Below are 23,553 nucleotides of genomic sequence, written 5' to 3' on the forward strand. Positions count from 1 at the left end.
ATCTGCTTAGAAAAAAGAAAACTTCAATTTTTCCTACACATTGGGTATCAGAAGGGTGAAACAGTCACTTATTCCAATACTCAGCTATAGTTCGAAGTCAAATTTTCAAACTGAATTTCAGCTGAGGACTTCTGGGAGTGGGTGTTATTTTTTCCTGCTACTTTGGAAAGAAGAAAATATAATGTGCATAAAGTAACTCTGGCTTACTAACCTCTTACAGGAGCAGATGTGAATGAGAACTGTTCTGCCAAACCTAGCAATTCTAAGCACTTACAACACTTAAAATGTTGCTTGTGAACAGTAATTAACCTACAGTAAATAATTTATTTGAAATTAGCTTCTAATTAAACATAACATTTCTTCAGATATCTATGCTGTTTGGCTTTTTTTCTTTAATGAATGTAGAATTTGCTTTTTTTTTTTTTTTTTTTTTTCATCCGTGTCAGCAGAAGGATAAAATCATTCCCTTAATTTTTCATTACTTCTTGACTGGTGTATTTTTGGGTATCTTCAAATCTTTGACATATCTAGGTCAGACCAGTTAATTAAATCTGTTGTTCTGGTTTGTTTGCAAATTATAACAAAATCAGTCATTATGGAATTGATTAGTATCTTTTTGTAGAAAAAATTGAATAATACTTAGTAACAATACACAGGTTTGGCAGAAGGGATTCCCAGATATTTTGATGTAAATGTTTTTTTTAATAGGTTAAAAATGTGTTACAGTCACCATGAAGACAACAGTTGTGTAGTACAGTCTTTAGCACAAAGGAAATGCGCTTTTTGTCAAATTACTTCTGCTGATGCACAAGGAGAGACATGATTAGCTGGTGTTTGCAGAGAAGGCATCACTGCACTTCCCTCTGTGCAACTCTGCCAACTTCAGAGCCATGAATGTAGCCTATAGAATTGTAGAATCATAGAATGGTTTGGGATAGAAGGAACTTATTTAGTTCCAACCACCCTGCTATAGGCAGGGACACCTCACACAGGTTGCTCAAAGCTCCATCCAGCCTGGCCTTGAATGCTTCCAGGGAGAGGGCACCCGCAACCTCACTCAGCAACCTGTTCCAGCGTCTCACCACTTTCATAGTAAAGAATGCCTTTCTAATATCTAGTCTAAATCTATCCTCTTTCAGTTTAAAGCCATTTTCCCTTGACCTGTTGCTACATGCCCTTCTAAAAAGTCCCTATCCAGCTTGCCTGTTGATCCCCTTCAGGCACTGGAAAGTTGCTATAATGTCCCCCAAGAGCGTTTTCTTTTCCAGGCTGAAAAGCCCAAACTCTCTGCACCTGTCCTCACAGGGATAGTGCTCCTAGTCCTCTGATCATCTTTATGGCCCTTCTCTGTACCCACTTCAACTGCTTCCTGTCCTTCTTTTGTTGGGGGCCCTAGAACTGGACAGAGTACTCCAGGTGGGACCTTATGAGAGCAGAGTGAAGGGGCAGAATCACCTGCTTGACCTGCTGGCCATGCTTCTCTTGATGCAACTTAGGATATGGTTGGCATTCTGGGCTGTAAGCACACATTGCTGGCTCATGTTGAGTGTTTCATCAACCAACACCTCCCAATCAATCTCCTCAGGGAGTGCTCTCAAGCCATTCTTGGCCCAGCTTGTATTTGTGCTTGAATTGCCCCAACCCAAGTGCAACACCTTGCACTTGGCTTTGTTGAACTTCATGAGGTTGGCATGGGCCCACCTCTCAAGCCTGTCCAGGTCCCTCTGGATTGCATCCCTTCTCTCTAGCACGTCAACTGCACCACTCAGCTTGGTGTCATCTGCAAACTTACTGAGGGTGCACTCGATCCCTGAGGAACACCACTCATCACCAGTCTCCACTTGGATATTGAGCCGTAGACGGCAACTCTCTGAGTTCATCAAATCCATTCTTCTCCAATTTGTTATCTCTGCTTTCTAGTGCATAGGTTGCTCTATAAAACCAAACATTAAGCTATTCATCAGTGTCAATGAAAGCAGGATCAATCATCCAGTATTATCTTCTCTGTAAATTCTTTATTATTAACATTATTCTTTTTTATTATCATTAAAGTCTCCTTTAATGCTCCTTTAATTTAGGGAATTAGCATTTAGAGGCTCATTGATTCTTGCTGCTGGGAGTTTATTAGTTATTGGTGATGTGTTGTCTTCTGCCTGGAAGAAGCTGGTGAGAAGATGGGCATTTACAAAATGAGAAGTGGGTTGGAACCCACATTTTTTAAAATGCCCTTAATTCCAGGGAAAAAAAGAGAATCATAGAATGACCTGGGTTGAAAAGGACCATAATGATCATCTAGTAGTCTTTAATGGTGTTAAGGTCAAAAGATTGCATGAAATAAATGCATACCATTTGAAGAATATCTTTTGTTATGTCACTGTTAACATACACAGCATCACATGTAGCATACATATACTTTCAGAAGCGTCTGCAGAGACAAACAGCTGTGTATCTAACTGCCTTATGAGAGGGTACAATTCTCTTTATGAACTGAAGGAGAAAAAATTGGTGATGCCAATCCAGATTCCCCAGCACACACTGCAGCACAGAATTGCAACAGCAAAAAGAAGCATCTGTGACTGACACATTATTCCCAAACAGCCTCACACTCATTTTCCCTATACCTGTATGACAGGCGAGTACAATCGTCAGCATGCAGGCAAGGACAAAAGGAAGGCCTGGTCTTCATGTCAGAAGTCTGTATTAAACTGACCCATATCTTCAGTAGTTTTGACCAATAAGAGTTCTTGTGAAATCCAGCTGAAAGGATAAAGCTATGCTCCTTTATAGTGTAAATACCCTAAGAGTTAAGTTTTGGCTACAGCTTCTGAACTTCATGGCTATTTATCCTACCACGTTAGGTCCAGCATAAACATGACTAATCTGTCTGGTAGGATGACTTTTTAATGTCTCTTCTACACTTTGGAGATTTGCAACTCCTACACCCCATCAGGACAGACAAATAAACATCTTACATAAACAGTGAATATTTTAGTTACTTGACTGAAACAAGAATCTGTAAAAGAAAATGTGTACTTATAACAATTGTCTGAAAACCAGAATAGTTGGGAGGCTTATATTTCACTTACACAGGGCTATGCTTGCTCACTTTGTCTTTTGTTCTGTATTTGTTAAGAGGCTTCTAAATAATTAAAATCTTTTTGCAAAAATTTTATGAAACATCTTCATAATAGAAGAGCAGATGACAAAATGCAACGAAATGCAAATCACAAGAAGAAAATATACTTTTTTTTTTTTTTTTGCAGGCTTGTGCTGTGATTTGGTGGTGGTGTCTTTGTTTTTGTTACTGTTTTTTGTTTATCAGTATGCTTTTGTTCCAGAGAAAGAAGGCACTGATAAATGAATAGAAGATTTTTGAACAGAACCGTTGCTCAAAGACAATTCAATAGTGTTTACTTGGCAGTATATCTGAATGGAGCTAACTCCTTGTTGCTGGTTCTGGCAAAGAAATCAGAGCTTTTTCAGTCTGCAAATGGCAGAATACCAAAACATTATGAGGCTGTGTTTCCAAATACAATAAGGAGTTTCTTTCATTAGTGAAAGATACTTGCAATATATAGGATTTACATTTCAAATTTTCTGTCTATTGAGTATAATCCTGTTAGTAGAGGTGCTAGACGTCAGGGAGATTAGGCTCTTTTGTTTGTTTATTTTGTTTTGTTTTGTTTGTTTGTATCTGTTTCTAATTTGTTTTGTGGCCTTAAGGCATGACAGTTCACATCTCTGTGCCTCAGTTTCCTCAACTGCAGGTTGGAGACAAAAAGAGCTACCTCTTTGGGCTGTTGTGGGGCTGAATATATCAGTATTTTTGAAATGACTGAGACTATCATATAGAACAACTCTTCATCATGGAAGAGCTATTAAGTCACATGCAAGATGAGAAGGTAATCCAAAACAGCCAGCAGGATTTCATCAGGAGCAGATCATTCCTGACCAATCTGGTGGGCTTTTATGAGGGAATGACAGCTTCAGTGGACAAAGGAAGGGCAACTGATGTCATCCACCTGGACTTGTGCGAGGCCTTTGACATGCACCACATCCTTCTCTCTAAACTGGAGAAATAATGAATTCGAAGGGTGGTGAATAAAGAGTTTGTTGCAAGATCACAGCCAGAAGGTTGGGGTCAATGGATCTATGCCCAGGAGGAGGCTGGTCACAAGTAGTGTACCCCAGGGATGAGTCTTCAGACCAGTGCTCTACAACGTCTTTATCAATGTCACAGACAGTGTGATCAAGTACACCACTCAGCAAACCAAGTGGTGCAGTTGATAGGGCAGAAGGTAGAGATGTCATCCAGAGAGACCTCGATAAACTTGAAAGGTGGGCTCATGTGAACATAATGAGGTTCAACAAGACCAAGTGCAAGGTGTTGCACTTGGGTTAAGGCAATCCTAAATATGTGTACTGACTGGGATAAGAACTCCCTGAGAGCAGCCCTGTGAAGAAGTACTTAGGGACCCTGAAGAAGCTGGACACAAGCCAGCAGAGTGCGCTTGCAGCCTGGGAGGCCAACAATATCATGGGCTGCATCAAAAGAAGAGTGGTCAGCAGGGAGATGATTGTTCCCCTCTACTCTGCCCTCGTGAGGCCCCATTTGGAGTACTGCATCCTGGTCTGGGGCTCCCAGCTCAAAAAAAGACATGGAGTTGCTGGAGAAGGTCCAGAGGAAGGACACAAAGATTATCAGAGGTTTGAAGCACCTCAAACACTACAAAGACAGACTGAGGGAACTGAGTTTGTTCAGCTTAGAATACAAAAGGCTCAAGGAAGACCTGATTGTGGCCTTCAAATACTTGAAGGGAGCTTATAAGCAGGAGGGGGACTGACTTTTTACACGATCTAAAAGTGATAGGACAACAGGGAATGGCTTTACACTTTACTCAGAGGGTGGTGAGGCACTTCCAAATTGCCCAGAGAAGCATCCTGAAGGTTCAAGGCCAGGTTGGTTGGGGCCCTGGATATCCTCATTTAGTGGCTGGCAACCTCACTTATGGACTGAAGGCTTGGAACCAGATGATATTTAAGGTCCCTTCCAACCTAAACCTTTCTATGATTCTATGAAAAAGATGCTGCAATATCCAGCTCTTTCAGGAGAATATTGCCTAATTCCTGTAACAGTACTATCCCCAGACAAAAGCAGTTGTGGATTTCATATTGGCTTCTATTAACAAAAATACCAGAGGACTTGCAACATCCTCCTGAAGACTAGCAGCACATGCTGTCGCGGCTGCTCTTCATGGTCAGTCACCCTCAGCAGCAGTGAGCTCACTAGTCACACTCTGTGACTCATCCTGGGGGTGAATTTATCAGAGACTGAATGTTAGGAATGAGTTGAAGAGTCTCCTTCTGGTAGTTTTATTTTTGTTTTGATCAGTGCTTCCTTTGTCTTGCACATGACTATTTTATGGGAGTGAAAATAATATAATTTGGGATCTGTTACGTTAACCCAGATCTCCTTCACGGTGATGTTATGATGCCCTAATGCTTCAAGCCATCTTTTTCCTTAGATATTCTCTGATCTCCTCTGTTCCAGGAGAAGGTTTTCTTTAAATGAAAATATCAAGAGAGAAGATTCCAACTGCAGTGACAGTGACCAAGGCAGCATTCTAATTACTCAACCTCTTTCAATTGAGTTTTTACTTTACATCAGGCCTTGCTCCAATCCAATTTTTATTACCTTATTGGTATGACACAGGAGAACAGAAGCGGACATCTTTGAGCACAAGCTAACAATACACATATGAACCATTCATATGTGGTTCATACATTCAGCAAATGTACTATTTCTCTCAGCAATGGCACTGACACAAATTTGCAAGCAGCATGGCAAGTACAAGGCATACAAATATCACTGGTGCACCATTTTCCAAGGAAAGAGGAGAGGCGGAGCAGGAGCAGGCTGGTTGGTCAGATACAACTCTATACTGGTTTTCTACTTGAGCAAACAGAGAATATCAGATCCTACAAAACAAAATGTGCATTATTCTTGAAGCTAAAAATCAAGGCAGAAAACAGCACATATTTCGAATGATTTCAGATAGTTGTATAAGCTTTGAGCAGATTTCTAGCCTTGTATAGCTGGAGTCACCACACCATTCTGTCACACAAGGGATTTGTTTTAGTCCTGATGGAGAACATGAACACAGAAACTGCTGCCGTGGTCAGGCTCTCTGTTAATGTGGTGCAGGATGAATTATTACCTCTGTCAACAAAAGCACACAGTGGCTGTATCTTGTACTCAGTGAGGAAGGAAAGATATTATTAGACTTAGCAGGTTTTATCCCTGTGAGTTTCAGAGTTACAAACTTTGACTTCAGTGGACAAAGCAACTTTCTGCAGGTGTAGCGTGCAGAAGCAATGGGCTGCAAGGTAAGAGGCGAAGGTCACTCCTTGTCAGCGTGGGCACAGCACTGTATGGGTCTGATTAGGATGGAGCTAATTTTTATCACAGCAGTTTGTATGGTGCTGCATTTTAGATTTGTTACCAAAACAATGCTGATAATACAACATTTTAGCTAGTGCTAAAGAATGTTTGCAGTGTCGAGTCTTTCTCTCCCACCAAGTGAATAGACTTGAAAGGGCTGGGAAGGGAAACAACCAGGCAAACAACATGAACCAACCAGAGATATTTCATACCACATAACACCGTGCTTAGTAATAAAAAGGAAGAGGAGGGACTTTCAGTCAGTTAATCTTCTGCTTGGGAGCATACCAGATATGTCCATCCATGGTAAGTGGTGAGTGATTTGTTTTCTCTCTTCTTCTACTTCTTATTTAATAATTTTTATCTCAACTTTGATCTCCAGTTTTACTTATTTTCACTCTTCCTCTGTCCCACCAGGGGTGGGGGTAGTGGACAAGTGAAGGAGAACTTGTTTGGTGTTTAGCTGCCTGCTGAGGTTAATCCGCAACAAGCACATTGACTGTCTTGGCCAGTGGCACTCGCACAAAAAAACCTGTGTTACTCACAGGTAACACCATATCTGGAAAGCCATACTCCAGAGCCTGGCTTGGCCTGGCCTTGCTGCTGGGGAGGATGGGTGAGATGGGGGAAGCTTGTGTGCCTCTCTCACTATTATCTCGTGTGCTACGTGTGACCAACCTGGAGAGGCTATGCTAATGGAAAACAGTACCTGCTGGGCTTAAGCACTTCCAGCAGGGCTATTTTCCTCCTGGCATACAAATATCCATAAGGATATGTCCAGAAAGGTTGTGTAGTCTTCCTCTTTGGAAATATTCAGACACCATCTGGGCATGATCCTGGGTAGACGCTCTAGGTGTCCCTGCTTTGAGGTTGAATCAAACAACTCCCAGAGGTCCCTAACAACCCCGGCTGTTCTGTGATACCAGGCTTCTGTGAAAAGAAACCTGGATTTCCTGTCATTGCAGGTCTACCTCTTAGCAAATCCCAGATCCCCTGTATCCTCTGCCCACAGCCTGGAGCCTCACCTCAATCCTGAGCCATCACAGGGCACCAAGAAACAGTGGTACCCTGAAGGACAGGGAGACAGGGTCTGCTCAGAGCAAAGCCTCTCCTACAGCAGTGCACTGTAGGTGCAAGGCAGGCCCAGAGTAGTGGCTAGGCCCACTCGCCAGCCCAGTCCATAGGGCTCATCACAGTGATGAGGCAGGCCCAGGATGAAGAAGGCAACCCTGTCCACAGGGAAAGCTCCAGACCAGACTGAGTGACAGCTAAACAAGATCAAAAGGATGGATGACGATAGGTTGGTGCCAATTTGGGCCATGGATGTGCCCAGCTCAGGGGGCGCGTATGGCTGGGGCAGGGCTGTGGAAAACTGGAGTCCAGCCCTGCTGCGACCTTGTAGCTGAAGATGTTAGTGGCTGTGGGGGTGACTTGGAGTCCTGGATGGGTTGAGAGCCCTGAGGGTAGGCACAGTAGCTAAGTCTGGTTGTGCCCTCAGGGCCCATCAGCTAGCCAGGACTGCACAGGGCCTAAAAATGGCAGAGAACGTCTCTGCACATCCACTATATTCCTTAAGACCTTCTTACATGGTCTATGTCTAAATAAAGTTTACATGAGTGACATGGCAAGGCATGTGGCAGCAACAACAAAAAAAAGAAAAAAGAGATCTGGCTTATAGACAGAAGAAATCTAGAGTTCTTCAAAAACAAAGCAGCAAGAAGTTCTGACAAAGCAGCCCTGGTTAGTCAGGCTCTTTATTTACAAGCACACATGGTGATAAATACTACAGTCAATCACATTTTGGGCCAATCCTGTGATTTTCAAACGCATCTTTATTGACTGGTTGATTTAGCTTAAGTAGTACGGATTTTTAAAAGAACCTGCAGCTAATCAACACAAAAAAAGAACTACCGTCATTATTTGTACAATATTAGTCTAGCACAAAAACAGAACTAAATGCCACAATCCAATTAAAAGAAATGTAAAGTAACTAATGTAAAGTGTAAATTCCAAACGTCACAAACAGCTGAGATAAGTCCCATTCTTTTTACTTATGAACGCAGCAGCAGGAGGGGAAAAGAGGTCTGAACACAAAAAAACACAACCCAGATACCAACTCTTTCTCTCTTGAGTGTGCCTAAACACAAGTTACTTTGAGACAACACACACAATCACATGCTTAGTGGCACACATGTGAGCAAGTGGGACAGTGGCAAAGGGCTGTATACAATCTGCCCCCATCTTCTCTTTTATCCTAAGGAGCCTTCTGAGTCTATTCTCTACTTCAGAACATTCAGAGCTTCCTAAAAGAGTAGACTGACGTGGATTTGCACCCCAAGGGTGTTAAAGGACTCTAATTGAAGGAGAGTGGTCCAGTAAAAGAGGACGTTATGTAAACTTGCAGCTGATACAAGTCCTCCAAATGTATTTATTCCAGATCAACATGATAGAACAGCAAGCCTGAAATTCAGATGAAAAATGCCTGTAGAAACCCACCTACTTCATCCTTTATTCTCCCACTTTATCCTTTATTCCCCCATTTTCTGTTTCCCCTTTATGACCACCTTGCCTAGATTCTTTGCTCCTTTTTATCCCATTCATTTGTTACTTACTGTATCACACAGGCAGTGACTCTTCTGTACTACACTGCATCCCTATTCTTCACACAGCTGTATTAATGACTCCTGCTTCCCACCCCCAGCCTCATTTTCCATCTTCTGTGCCTCAATCAACCAAGTCAGAAAAGGCTGCAATCTGATTTCCTGTCTCCCACCACCATAGAAGCACTCAATCTATCATTCCTGAGGAATGCAGAGAACTGGGATCTAACTTTTTCAGGTAAATACAGTAAACACCCTCAACGTATTTTGGACTCAGCCTGTCTCCTTCGTCTTTCTCATCTTTTCTTCCCACTTGGTCCACCCCCTAAATATAGGAATGCTTGCAGAAATTCAGGTCCAGTTATTTAACCTTTAGATAAAACCCCTAAACATCCCTGAAAGTCAGCTCACTCCCCATCTTGAGTTATGGCAATTATGGGAAAATCTGCTGTTTGTGCCACTGGGAAGTAACTGCTTTGGCATGACAGCGTAAGGTTTGCACAGGACAGCATCTATCTGGGAATTTCCATAGAATCATAAAATGGCCTGGGTTAGAAAGAGCTTGATGATCCTGAGCTCTCAATTCCCCTGCCATAGGCAGGCTTGCCAACTGCTAGATCAAGTACTAGGTCAGGTTGTCCAGCACCTCATCCACCCTGGCCTTGAACACCTCCAAGGATGGGGCATGCACAACCCTGGCTTAAAATAAAGTAAAAAACGTCAACAAAAAAAAAAAAAATCAAAACAAAAACCTACAGAGAATCTTTTCCTCTTCCCCTTCATGTCTAAAAGCACCTCTCATGTCAAAGAGTGGCACTGTGTCCAATCACAAAAAGCAAAAGACACATGGGAGGGACTGATCTCTTCTGCTAATGCAGATGGTGCAAGATCTGTACAGGGATGAGACATGGAAGGGAAGGCTAAACCTGAAAGATTTCTGCCAACTTCAAATCTGCAGAAGATTGGGCAAGGACAACGCTGATGGATAATTTTCTGTGTTCACTAGTAACAAGACCACCACTAGTTAATTGCATTAATGCACTGCTAGGGACTAAACTTATACAGCAAGAAAAGCACTCTCACTTGTAGGCTAGCTAGAAACTGGAACAGGCTATCTAAGCAGTCTCCAGAGTCTGCCTACATGACTGTCTCTAGGAATAAACTGGATCAATAGCTATGGACATGTTTAGTATACTCAATCCTGCCTCAATGCTGAAGTTGGCTAGTTGTTCTCCTGAGGTTTTTGTTTATGAGTTCAGCAGTTAGCTTCACTGAAAAGAACAAGAGTTGTCTCAAATTGTTCTGTCCACATATGCAATTAAAAGAACAAAGGAAAAAAAATATTCCTCCCTTCTTTCCCCCATCCTCTCCATCCCTGCATCTCACAGCTGAGTAGTTCCCAGCCCTCAGAGTTGGGGGCTGGGAGTAAAACGCATTCTAAAATGATGGAAGCAACAGGAAATATAGTAGTCTTGGAACACTTCACATATAGCAGCTAGAGTGAGGACTATCAGCACAGGACAACCTTGTATGGTCAGGGTGAAATATTTCACAGCTTACTGAATGCTCACAGGTATGCAGCCCGTGCCATGGGTAAGGTGCGACAAGATCAGTGTACAGTTCCAGGCATGCCTTCCGCATCCAATGGAAAGGTTACACATGAACAACCATTTCCCTCCCGTTCATTCACTCTCCAGAAGCTCCACTACACTGGCTTGTCTAGCAGCCTACAGTACCAGCTAGCAACTTCCAGCCGCATAAGGGAAGAGTACAAACAGTGGATTCTCCCATTTCTCAACACAGAACCTCTTGTTAGCCTATCAGTTCACTGTTTCATTTACGGTACCCCCGCCCTCCCTCCCCTCAACTTAAAAATAATGGTTATAATTAACACATGGAAGATGACGGCACTGTGCATGTGGTTAACTTCCAGTCCTCTTCCCCTCTTCTCAAGCGTTCTTCTTCCTCCTCTTCAACACCCTCCCCCTACCCCCCAATAAGTTCCATCAGTCCATCTCGCCTGCATGCCTGGGGGACTGCTGCTCACTTGCCATAGACACTCTCATCACTGTAGGCCACATAGAGAAAATAGTCCTCCTCGTGGTTATCCTGCAAGGGCAGAAGGGAAAAAAGTATCAAACCATAGTCCCGTAGTTCTTCACTACATATGAGAAAATCCAACAAGGAAATCACTATAGCAAAAAAGAGGCATAACCTTACCCTCATAACCTTTCCCTTTATGCTGATAGCTCCACATTCTCCTAACAGAATATATACAGAAACTCCCTCTACCCACAGCTCAACCTCTAAATTTAGACATGTCATATTTTTGGATACACTGGATTTACTAGAAAAGAGTGTGTGCTGCAAATATGAACAGAAACAGCTCTGACTATTGCAAGCTATGCAGCAGAATGTCAGCAGTGATATAGCCTTAAGATCAGGAGGAGTGACTTAGGAGTGCTCTAACATTAAAAGCAATCTCTGCATACTTTGGTATTTGATAAATGTTGTTACATTTGTCATATTTCAGAACACCTTACCAAATGGCTGTAATACTAGTCCAGTCTTATATAGGGGCAGTAACGCTGAGATGTTAAATGATTAAACGGATACAAAAAGTCTGCAGAATGCCAGAAAGAGAGTCTTGATCTCAGCTCTGGATAGTCAGATGTACTTCTAGATAACCAGATTTGAGAATGTTAATCTTACATCTTCATTAGTCCACACATACAAATTATCCAGTCATTGTCAAAAAGTGCTAGGTCAAATAAGGCTTGCAGTACCAAACTGGAGCTCTTCTATTAAAAACCACTAGCACAGCCCAAGGAGAAATCAAGGATAAATCAATCCAGGCTGCAAAACAACCATGATATAATTAATGTCTATATAACAGAAGAATGATGGGCACAGAATATGCCTTCAAAGTTAAGTAACACTGCTCAGTAGAAATATTAGTAAGCAATATTCACAATGTCCTTATACAGTACAAGCTAGGAAAAAGTACTCCTGAACAAAGGATTAGTATTCTTTCGAAACATATTTATAGACAGTTAGTTGCAGAGTGATACTGTGTTCTTTTACTGCTAAGAGGAAATTTCTTTTGTATTAACAGGAAAGCTAGTGCATATGCTCAATCTTCTGCTCTAGACACTTATGCCTTAGAAATTCAGGTAAATGATTTATTTCAGGAGCTTGTTAAAATAGTAGGGCCAACATATAACCGCTGGGTGAACTGTTCATCACATGATACAACATGCTTTAAACCAGCAAAAAATTATTCAGCTCCTCAACTGCAGAATGGAACTTTACAAAGGAGATGACAGAACACAGCCTAGGCCAAAGGGGTCCACCCTCAGGTATCTGTGGCCAAGCTGCATCTACTGTCAGCTTAGTAAAGCTCAGATGTACTTCAGTGAGGATATGAATTCTTCTGGACACTTGAACAAAAAGAGAAAGATAGGTCAGACCTACCTCATACAGCTGACCCATGGTAGCACTTGTGGGAGGGATGGTATTATTGACAAAGAAGAATAGCGCATCCTCTGGCCTCAGGTGGATCCGCTTTCGGATTAAGAAGTAGAATTGCCCAACTGAAGAGAAACAGAGGAGAATGCCTCAGACACAAAGAGAATTTCCAACTAAACATGGCTGTTTTCTTTCGAGAATGAAGTGATGGAAGTCACACACTTATGTAAAAACTAGGGAAAATGGACAGTGTGGAAAAGCAAGTAAGAACTTTATGCTGTAACAATATTAGCAGCCAATCCACACTGAGCTGACAGTTTCACAAGTTAATCAGTACTGCTTCAGACCATCACATTCTCTAAATCCACGCCGCAGCTATTATGGTATGAATTGTTCTACTGCAGGGATTAGTGGGAAGACTTCTAACTTGCCTAAACGTTAAACTCTGTACATCAAAAACATGTTAAGAGAATTTTCCCACTGTAAATGGGTTGCAGTTCCTGAAAACAAATTCCTTACTTATGTGAGTTATTTTGCACAAGAAGGTATTCTGCAATAAATTATGTACTGCAATGGGGGGGGAAAAGAAAAAAAAGAAAAGGAAAAAAAAAAAAAAAGCTGTTCCCGTAACTTATTTATGTTCTCAAATGAAAACAAATGTAATCACACAAAAATGTTCACGAACACTCAGAAAAAAATTAATGGTCATGACTCCAACCACAGTAGTGGAAAACAACAAGAATATTTCGAGAACTTGTCTTTTCCTGCAGCAAGTATACAGCCTCTGGCTACCTGAGCTAAGTCATCAGCGACTGATGATTTCACCACTGCCTGTGACACACAATTCAGTCATTTTCACCACAGCTAGAAGTCACAATGACACACACGTATTATTTTAGTCACTGTGACACCTACAATCTCAAAGAATTCTGCATGTTGTAATCCAGACTGTAAGATACATAGATATATTAAGTACAGTTGGGCAAACTGGGATAGTGAAAAAATGTTGAGTCCTGCCTGGGTTTTTCATTTTTGGTGATGATCAGATGAACAAAAGTCACTTAATAAATCCATCTTAATGAAAATCAAGAAGAACAGAGGCAGACTTTGTTACCTGTGAGGTCAGAAGGCACAAGATACTTCCTTTTGTCTAGATCAGGTACTCTGGCTTTTGGTGCTTTTTCCACAATTACCTGATGAGGTAGAAAGAGACAAGTTATGGGCATCATTAAAGAAAATGAACCAAAGAAATAGAAGTTGAAGAAGACAATACCCTTTGAGAAAGCTGGTGCTACCAGGTCTTTAGAAATTCCTTTCACCCCTAACAAATACACAACATTAAAGAATAAACAGGTAAGAAGAAGACAGCAAATCACTGGCAATATCTGTGCTGGGAGCTCAGGACTACAGCAGTAAGCACAACGAATAAAAAGTGGAAACTGGAATAAGCATAAAAATAAACCATAATTGCCAAGGGAAAAATAATAATGAAAAAAAAATCAGGTCACCTTGATAGTCTAAAGGCAGGTTAATTTTGTGTGACGGAGCTACCAAGAGGCTACTATACAAATACAAGTAAATTGAGCTGTTTCCAAGTTACAGTTCAACCTGCCTGACACAAAATCAGCTCCAATCCCAGTAGTCCCATATCCTAATTTCCACATTCACCCACAGTGATCTAGAATGAAGCAAAGAACTAAAAGAGAAGCTACAGTTTTCTGAGGAAGGTTATTTTTTTCAAATTTCCAGTTCTTCAGTAGTTATCCTCTACTCTGAAATTCATATCCCTTCAGGTTATTTCCTAGAATCACAGAATGGCTTGGGTTGGAAGGGATCTTTAAGACCATCTAGTTCCAACTCCCCTGCTATAGGCAGGGATATCTCCTACTAGAGCAGGAGCTCTGTCCAGCCTGGCCCTAAACCCCTCCAGGGTGGGGACATCCACAACCTCTCTGGGCAGACTGACCTGTTCCAGTGCTTACCACCCCCACAGTAAACAATTTCTTCCTAACTTCTAGTTTAAATCTATCCTCTTCAGTTTAAAACCAGTTCCCCTCATCCTGTCGCTATATGCCTTTCTAAAATGTCCCTCCTCAGCTTTCCTGTAGACCCCCTTCAGGTACTGCTAGGCCACTATACAGGTCCCCCCAGAGCCTTTTCTTCTCCAGGCTGAAGAGCCCCAGATCTCTCATCCTGTCCTCGCAGGGGAGGTGTTCAAGCCCTCTGATTACGTTTGTGGCCCTCCTCTGGACCTGATCCAACAAGTCGACGTTATTTCCACTACTTAATATAGTTACACACATTTCTTTATCCATATAAATATATAATGAATAAACAACACACTACCACCTGGACTTACAGAGACCTTTGGCACAAAATACTAATCCTCATTATATGACATACAAAAGAATAAGTCCATTAGCTTTGAGGTCAAAGAGACCTTCCGCTACATACAATTTTTTTTTGTTACCAGAGCTAGGCAAAATGTTTATCTCTGAAATAGGAACTATTCCCAAGTGACTTGAATATAAAAAGATTTGGAAATCTTTCCAAAGCTTAGTAATATGTTTCCATGGAAATACTGTGTGCATGTGGAAAGAAAATGCAGACATAAAAAAATAACTGCTGATAGTTGTTATTTTTTCCTGGTATGTATTTTTGATCAAGTAGAGAGATATGTAACAATTCAATTTATGCGGCTTACTGTTCTGCAGAAACCATTTTGACCTTCTGAAAAAAGAAGCTCAATTTTCAAACTTTCTAAACTTTTAAATTCTGCTAGAACCTGTGATTGTATACAGCCTATATGAGACACTGTGAGATTAATTTCTAAGGACTCATGCTCCCAGCCCTTTGGCAACCAAAATCAGCAGCTGTGTCAGTTGTACAATAGAAAAGGCTGAACTGTTGTGCCTTGTGCTTCCTCCTTCTTTAGAAGGAAAATGGTGTTGTCACATCAATGAAACAGTATGCCAAAGGAAAAAAAAACATGATGAGCTTTGTGGCACTTGGAAAAAGTGCCATGCCAACCAAACTCTCCTCCTTCCAGATCCAAGTATCTGCAAAGCACATTACACAGTAGAGATGCTGGTTTGGACATCTGTGCGCTGTCCTCCATTTAGATGCCTCCAACATAGCCAAAAGCCCTGAAAATTCTATGTTTCTTTCTAAAACACAAGTGTATTTTGCTAGTGCAAAAACTTCAAGAACCTCAACTACTAGGCAACTGAGCTCTTTCAGATCAAGTTTGTGTTAGGACATGCATTTCCATAAAAGATACAATTGATAAGTGTTGTGAAGGAAAGGTGGTTGCACAATCTCACTACACAGATGCAGGCTGACCAGCAACAGTACTTTGCCTATTTTCTTATCCTGAAATGCTACAAGGTAGTATCTAATAAACTGCAGCAGAAAAAAGCCTTAGTTTTTTCTTTCCATTTAGAAGATTGGTAAGCAGAACTGCTGGATAGCAGCAGTGACAGGACCAAACTAACTCAAAAGGATGGCATTTAGTTTAGTCATTAGATAAAGGAAAAGAAGATAGAGGGTACCTTCATTTATGCCATGCTATGAGGACAACATGAGTTCTGGGGATTCTAAACACCTAGAAAGGATTCAAATCAAATCATAAAGCTTGAGACAGATCTCCCTCTTACAAAGAGTCAAGGAAAAATGGAGGTGTTTCCCTGATAACCCAGGTAGATATCTCTTCTAAAGGTTACTCTGCACACAGAGACAAATCTACAAAAACAACCCAAAGGGCAGATACATACTATCTTCATGTCTGTTGCTGCTGGGAGGTGACTCTGGTAAAAATGTACTGGGCCAGTATTAAAATTTCAGCAAAATGCTGAGATGTATCACGACACTGAAGTGTTGGCAGCCAAAGGGACATTGTTGTTAAGGATCCTACTGTTGTGAAGAGCAGTGACAGAACAGATGTAAAAAACGTCTGCTGCACTCATTTGTTCCACATGCAGCTCTGACAACAAGCTTTCCCCAGCAATACACATCAGGCCTCTCCAGGCAGTATTTCCATTTCTCCTTAGCTGCAGCACACCTCACTTTGATCCTGTTTCTGTCCATAACACTCTGCTAATGCCCCTCTGTCTTGATATTTCTACTTCCTGCCAGACCAGGTCTGTTGCTGAGCTCTCCACATAGTTCTTCCAGTCACTTCTATCATGACCTGCTGCATAATCTGCCATGCTGACCCTCAGTTTACAGTTTGCTTCTCTCCTCACCAGCTGAGCCCTCTGAGGTCCTCATCTCAAAAGACAGAACTGCATACACTACATGCTCAACCTGCTCTGCTGTGCTAAGGGCCCCAAAAACAAGTGGGCAAAACGTACCCAAATTCTGACTTCCAAGAACTTCTATTAACCCAGTCGTGGGCCTTTCTCAAGATGAAAAAATGGCCTCATATTACAGGGAAAACCTAAGGTGTAACAGTTCTTTTGCAGACTGCACCCCTGGTCACCCCAATCTAGGACAGAACTCCCCAGTGGGGTTGGAGAGAAAAGCTGTAAAACATTTATTAAAAGGGGACCAAAAAAAAAAAAAAAAAACTAATTAAAAAAAATTTCAAAACTAGAGTTACTATTTCTTTTTGCAATTATTGTTACAAATTATAAAGCCAGGAGTTTTCCACCGGGATTCCAGAGGGACCTAAGGATGAGGAAGGAAAGTTTAGCTAGATGATGATCTTGTTTTCCAAATGATGTTTTTTTTCACAGGATGATTAAACAGGAGGGAAGTAAGACTGAGCATTATTATTTAGCATCTTTTTTTTTTTTTTTTTTTTCTCTCGTGCGAAGGAGAAGAACAGAGCAGGACTATACTGAAGAGCAAGCTCCAAAAAAAGGTAAAAAATAAAAAGAAAACATTTGATTTATGTCTTTTTTTCTTACAGAGAATGCCTATTTTACTCATTCATTGTTCTCCTCCATTTTCCCAGAGCAAGCTCCTTCCCCATCCTCCAGCCCCACGCACAAGGCTGCCATAATAAGATTAACAGCGTTCTTGCAGTCGACTTACTGCGGATTCCTGAAAAAGACCCCCACACCCACCCACGGACCTTGGCGTAAAACAACATTAAAGAGAAAGCAGTCTGGAATTAATATCGAAACGTCAAAGTAATAACAACCATCTTTCCTAATCCCGTTTCTTTTCCCTGCAAAAGAAGCAAGGCAGCAGGCGGCAGCGACAAGGACAGCAAAGAATGGCGATGTCTGCACAGCTAGCCCGAGGGCAGCGCTCGTCCGGCACACTCACAGGGACTCTGTCGGGGTATTTCTTCCTGATTTTCTCCCCTTCTTTTTTCCTGTACTCGAACGGATGGTCTTCCTTGTATTGGAACTTCATGATGCGACACCGCCGAGCCAGCCACTGCTCTCCTTCCGTCACCTATGACCGGGCACTCAGCAAACCCAACGACGCCCGCGCAGCTCACGCAAGCCGAGCCCAGCGGAGCGCGGCTCCGTGCCGTGCTGCTGCGTGACGTCACCGCGACGTGCCCTCCCCTTCCGGCACGGTCGCCATTGCAGCGGGGTGAGGGCGCTTACAGCCAGGGACCGCGCCGCCCTCGCGTGTGTCTGTGGTGGGCGTTTGCTTTTACGTTGGGTTACTGTGCGTTTCGTTGTGGTTTTTTTTGGTGGTTTTTTTTTTTTTCCTAATGGTAACGATTTAAAAAGAAAAAGAAAAAAATCCGCAGAAATACAGCCGCCAAAATAAAGATGAAGTGCGTGACTCGGGTTATCCACGCAGCCGCGCGCCCGTCCCCACGCACCATCATGAGGTGTCCCCGTGCGGGTGCCTTCATGAGTCTGTTTTGTACGTGGTTGTGAGCTGTACAGCGGAGGAAAAAGGAAAAAGAGAAAATAGAAGGCTAGTTGAGGTGTCTGTCCCTGGTGTTAGCTGATCTGGATTGTTCTGTTTATTCTCTTTTTCCAGTTAAACGGCAGGGAGAAGGGGCGAGTTGAGGAAGAGGGGCAAAATGTGTTTTGTAACGTGTTTTTAGAAATAGTTGATTTGAGCAAGTAGAAATACCACGTATTTTAGAAATAGAGTTGTTGTATTATGTGGTTAATTCTTGCAAAACTGTAAAAGCTTTTAGATGTTAATAGTGTGGAAGTAGTATTGTGGACTAGAAAACATGTTGTAAGGCTATTCTGTTTTGACAAAAGGCCCTCAGCAAAAGAAACACAATAATGAAAGCTATGACCTCCACACAAGGTCGAATTGTCTTACTGTAGGACTAGGTTGGGATGCAACAGGCAGGCGTCAAGATTCTCCCCTCTATCCTCCTTATCTTCTATAACGCAGTGTATATTAATAAAAAACACGTTAACACCCCATTATATATCACTAAAAGATAGGTTGCCAAACTTCTCTCTGTCCAAGGACAAACAAATGTCCAGAAATAATGGCCAGGTGCTGAGTGAGCAAACATTATGATTTTGGTACCTATAAATTACTTACAGTAGTTATTCTCAAACTGAGCATGCATCAGAGAGGGAAGTTCATCTAGAGTACAAGGGAGGAAGACCACTGGATCAAGTAGAAGGCTATCTGTTGGACTGTCAGGATGCTAAAAGGGCGCTAGACAGTATAAGAGACCATGGAATAGAAGACTGGTAACCTCATAAGTCACAACATGAGATAAGCGTATGTATGTTAATTGTCTCAGATGTAATTGATGAGTATGTACTATCTGTAGAAATATAATGGACTTTGAATCATATAATCTTGGAAGTGCTTACGGTTGAAATGTTCCCAGTGCTGCTAAGAAAGAACACCTGTCCTAACAGTAATAAAACTTTGCTGTTAAGTTCCTACGCATAGATTTCTTTGAATCACAAGTATGTCGCATAACATCCCAGGCCAGAGGCACATTACAAGCAGCATGTGGTAAAGGGATTTGACTGCAAAGAAGTCTAAACAGCCAGCCAATTTTTGATGATACACACAGGAGTATCATCTTTTTTTGTTTGTTTGTTTTTTTTTGTTTTTTTTTTTCTGAGTGTGGCTAGGCTCACAATACTGACCAGCAAAAGAGAAGGTGCTGAAGTATGGATCTGCATGGTCAAATCCGTACTAAAAAGAAAAGCTGCTGCTGCCCTGGGGACATTGAACAGGAGTGCATCAAATAATTATTCCATTGCATGCTTCATCCATAGAAGTGGAACTTTTCCAAGCATGATGTTTTATTTGTGCAGCAGTTTTGGTAGTAGCGCTGAGTGTTGTGTGGAATAGTAGACTGCCTTAGTATAAGGCAATACTCAAAGGCCACATCAGGGGCAGAGGTAAGAGAATGCAGATTCACTGTATTCAATTCAACCCTGTGCTAGCCTGTTGGCACAGAATGAATATGAGTAGGAAAATAGACAGTTGCTATTTTGCAGAGAGTTGTTTATCATATACTGCCCGCCACCCACCTTTGCACTCTAAGCCCATTTCTTCTTGAATTCAGGGGTATATTGGTAATGCTCTCTCCAAGGCCTGGTGACTGCGATCTCTCATCTTGCATGAAGGAAAGATATGGAGGAAGTACGTTTACTTAGAAGCAGATACGCGATGACAGTGGCAGTTCACAGATGATCTTGCCCAGTGAATGCAGGCGGGCATGAGATAGAAATCTCACCTACACTTATAAATTAGGCATTTGTACCAGAGTCCGTCACCTTAAAATGCCTTCATAGTGTAAGGTAATAAACAGGCAAGTTAGATGTGGTTTTTCTCACCTGACGTCTGTTTTTGGAGGGCTAAAATGAGTCTGTCCAGTTATGTCCCTCCTCCTTCCCCCCGACTCCCCAACAGCTCTGCCTCCTCCCAGAGAACTCTGGCAGATGCTTTAGTGCTTAAGTAGTTACATGTCCACATGGTGCTATGACCTCCAAGAAGTATGTGCCAGATTCTCCTAAGGGTAGAGCAACCCACAGTGGGAATGGCATGGATCAGTGTGTCCCAGCCTTCAGTAGTTCACATACACAAGGTTAGTACAGGAAGCATCACTGGCTTGTTTCTCTCTTTCTGTCATTAGACATTGGAGCATTTCCCCATAGTTGCTGTTAGCGTCAGAGGATCTGAGAAGGGTGACTCAGAAGCGAGGCATTGATTTTGTTTAGGCCAGGAGAAAAGGCTGCCTTCATGCCATAGTGCTTTTCTGTAACACCCACGTTTGGCCTCCTTTTTGCTTCCTAGTCGCCTGCCACATAACAGTTGCTAAATCTCCATGTCTGTAGATATGTAGATATGTCTTCCTCAAGAACAAAAGAGAGGAGGTAACTGCATATTAGCTAACATCTAGCTTGAAATTCTGAAACAAACCAGAGAGAGTCTTGGCATTTTCCCCTCCTCTGGTGCCAAGACACGACCGGGTGTGAATATCACTCGGTAACCTCTCCTCCCCACAACAAATCCCACGTGACGATCGCAAATCCGTCGCTGAACTCCCGCCCGGTGACGCAGCCCGGACGCGCCCCGACAAGGTCGCTCCTCCCGCTTCCCGTTCCTCCCGTCTCCTCCTCCTGTGCCTCAGTAAAAACAACCGGGGTGCTGGGGCAGGGGCGGGCAGGAAGATGATACATGCAGGAGCAATGTCAAACAAGCGTCTGACTTATAGTTCTTATTAAAATGTCAACCCACGGGCATGTGACAAACCCCCACATTAAGGGTCTGCGTGCTAGAGAGAGGATCTGGAAAACGGATTAGTTATTCTTTCACTGGACTCCAGGCACAACGTAGTTCACAGAGTGGCTAAACAATGAACTTTCTTAACCTGGAGTGCCAGAAGTATAGTGTTTATGTGGTATAGTGGTGTGTTTATATATCGTGTGCTTGGCGCTTCACTTCAGGGATTCCTCAAGCCTTGCCAATGCTGTAGACGTAGAAGCAGGAAATAAAAATATTTACACAGAATCCAGGGGAAAGGGAGGGGGCTGTAGTCCTTACTGTGCCACACAGCACTCTAGGAGCGGTGCTTTGAGCTTTGCAGTGTTCTACTGTGAAATGTAACTAGCTTAGAAATATCCACGTGACTGGATAAAATTCCCCGACTTCAGAATAAAAATATCCCTGTTATTTTCTTATTTGCTTTATTTTTCTTGGAGATGCCATGTTAGGTGGATATTTCCCAGGACAGTTCCTGAAACTGCTCTTTAGTTGTATCAGCTACCTGTAAATCAGGACTCACTCTTTCATTGATATCTCCACTTAGGTGATTATCCTATCTGTATCACCACAGACTGACCTTTTAAAAAATCTTCAGTGCAGGCACATCCAACCAATGACCCACAGATTGCACGTATCCCATCCCAGCCTATTCTGCAGCAGACCTCTGCCCTGTTCTACCAGACAAAAATATCCCTCGCTTCCACATCTTATTCATGTCTTTAGTTTTTGGCAGCACATAAATTTGTGAGCAACTGTTTTCAAAGGTGAATTACAGGAAGAGCAAAATTAGACGAAAAATCTGTGATGAACATCTTGAGAACTCACTAAGAAATGCAACGACTGCCATCAAACCAGACTGATAAATTAGTTTCACAAAAACAAGTTCAAATATGTCTCTACTCTTATGTTTTTGTTGCTCTCTTTTTTAATGTTTTAATGGAAATATTGGGAATTAAAATAAGTTTAGTTACTTGTATATATTAAAAATATTAGGACTGCTCAAAAAGTAATGCCTCCTATTTTATTATTTTGGTCCAGAACATCAGACTTGGATGTTGATGGTATGGTAGTAGAGGTTGAATCTTCCTGCCAGTATTTCATTACATTTTGTCACCGTGTGACAGATGGCAGCAGACATAGAAGTGTGTATGAAGCAAAGGTGTGTCATTGAAGTGCTGCTCCATACAGAAAAAATTGCACCCATTGACATTCATCGATGCTTTCTGAACATGGAGACCAAACTGTGGATGTGAGCACAGTGAGGTGGTGCATTTCAGCAGAGGAAATAGTGGCAGTGGGTCACCTTTGCTGGCACGATTGTTACGAGAGTGGTATGCAGGCTCTTATTGATTGCTGGTGAAAATTGATAGCTAGTGCTGGTGACTGTGTTGAAAAACAGTGTTTTGTAGCTGAGAATTTGCTCAATCAAATAGTGTTATCGTGCTCTTTTATTGTGCTCTATTTAATGGACTTTCAGTATCCCTGTTTTAGCAGAGAAAAATATCCTTTGCTTCACAATCACATTTTATTCATGTCAGTGATTTTTGGCAGTACACACATTTTGAACAATTATTGTCAAAGATGAAGTACAGGAAGAATAAAATTTGGTCAAAAATCTCTGATGAATACCTTGAATCCTCACTAAGAATTGTAGCCACTGCCACAGAACCAGACTGATGTGTCAGTTTCAGAAAAACAAAATCACAGAATCACAGAATGACCTGATTTGAAAGAGCCATCAAGAATCATGAATCTCCAACGCCACCATGACAGGCAGGGCCACCAGCCTCCCCATTCAATACTAGACCAGGCTGCACTGGGCCTTGAACGCCTCCATGGACGGGGCATCTACATCTCTGGGCAGCCTGTTCCATCACCTCACCACTCTCTTGGTAAAGAACTTCCCCATGATATCTAACCTGAATCTTCCTTCCTTTAACTGAAAACCATTTCCACTTTGTCCTGCTGTTATCTACCCTTTCAAAGAGTTGACTCAAATATCCCACTGGTTTTAAGGTTTTGTTCTTTTCCTTTTCAAATTTAAAGAAAAAGTATTTACAATCAGAATGTTTTTAACTTATATATTAAGAATAGTGTATATTGCGGGCTCCAAAAGTAATGCCGCTGTTTGTTGCTATTATGTTGACCCATAACATCAGAGGTGGATGTTAGTGGTATGGCAGTGGAGGCAGAACCTTCCCACCTTCCATTACAATTGCAATGCACCTTCCATTGCATTTTTTTTTGCTGTGTGGCAGGTAGCGACAGAGGGATCATCTGAGAAAATAGTGTCTGACACAGAAGAGTATATGAAGCAAAGGCGTGTCTTTGAATTCCTCCATGAGGAAGAAATTGCACCCACTGACATTC

The 23,553-nt window shown here is 42.0% G+C and overlaps 1 protein-coding gene and 1 long non-coding RNA gene across 2 annotated transcripts; one reads left to right on the top strand and one right to left on the bottom strand.

Annotated features, from left to right (window-relative positions):
• Positions 1-8,163: 8,163 nt before the first annotated feature.
• On the bottom strand, positions 8,164-18,023 carry LOC100544791 (gamma-aminobutyric acid receptor-associated protein-like 1). The gene is made up of 4 exons (XM_003202626.5): positions 17,785-18,023; positions 13,625-13,703; positions 12,517-12,635; positions 8,164-11,151 (listed from the first exon to the last, which is right to left on the bottom strand). Exons 1-4 carry the CDS (start codon positions 17,872-17,874, stop codon positions 11,086-11,088), a joined length of 354 nt encoding a protein of 117 aa, XP_003202674.1. The 5' UTR covers positions 17,875-18,023; the 3' UTR covers positions 8,164-11,085.
• Positions 16,966-19,344, top strand: LOC146545448 (uncharacterized). The gene is made up of 2 exons (XR_014886484.1): positions 16,966-17,374; positions 17,468-19,344. It is a non-coding gene; the product is annotated as an uncharacterized LOC146545448 (long non-coding RNA).
• The last annotated feature ends 4,209 nt before the right edge of the window (positions 19,345-23,553 follow it).

This window comes from Meleagris gallopavo, chromosome 1 (assembly GCF_905368555.1).
Source record: "Meleagris gallopavo chromosome 1, MGAL_WU_HG_1.1, whole genome shotgun sequence".
In the NCBI taxonomy this organism is placed as follows: domain Eukaryota; kingdom Metazoa; phylum Chordata; class Aves; order Galliformes; family Phasianidae; genus Meleagris; species Meleagris gallopavo.

Excerpts from the sequence above, each read along its gene's own strand:
- LOC100544791 (XM_003202626.5), bottom strand. The coding sequence starts at position 17,874 with ATGAAGTTCCAATACAAGGAAGACCATCCGTTCGAGTACAGGAAAAAA. Across the intron at positions 13,704-17,784 it reads AATACCCCGACAGAGTCCCT|GTAATTGTGGAAAAAGCACC; the intron begins GTGAGTGTGCCG and ends CTACCTCATCAG. Across the intron at positions 11,152-12,516 it reads CCATGGGTCAGCTGTATGAG|GATAACCACGAGGAGGACTA; the intron begins GTAGGTCTGACC and ends CTGCCCTTGCAG.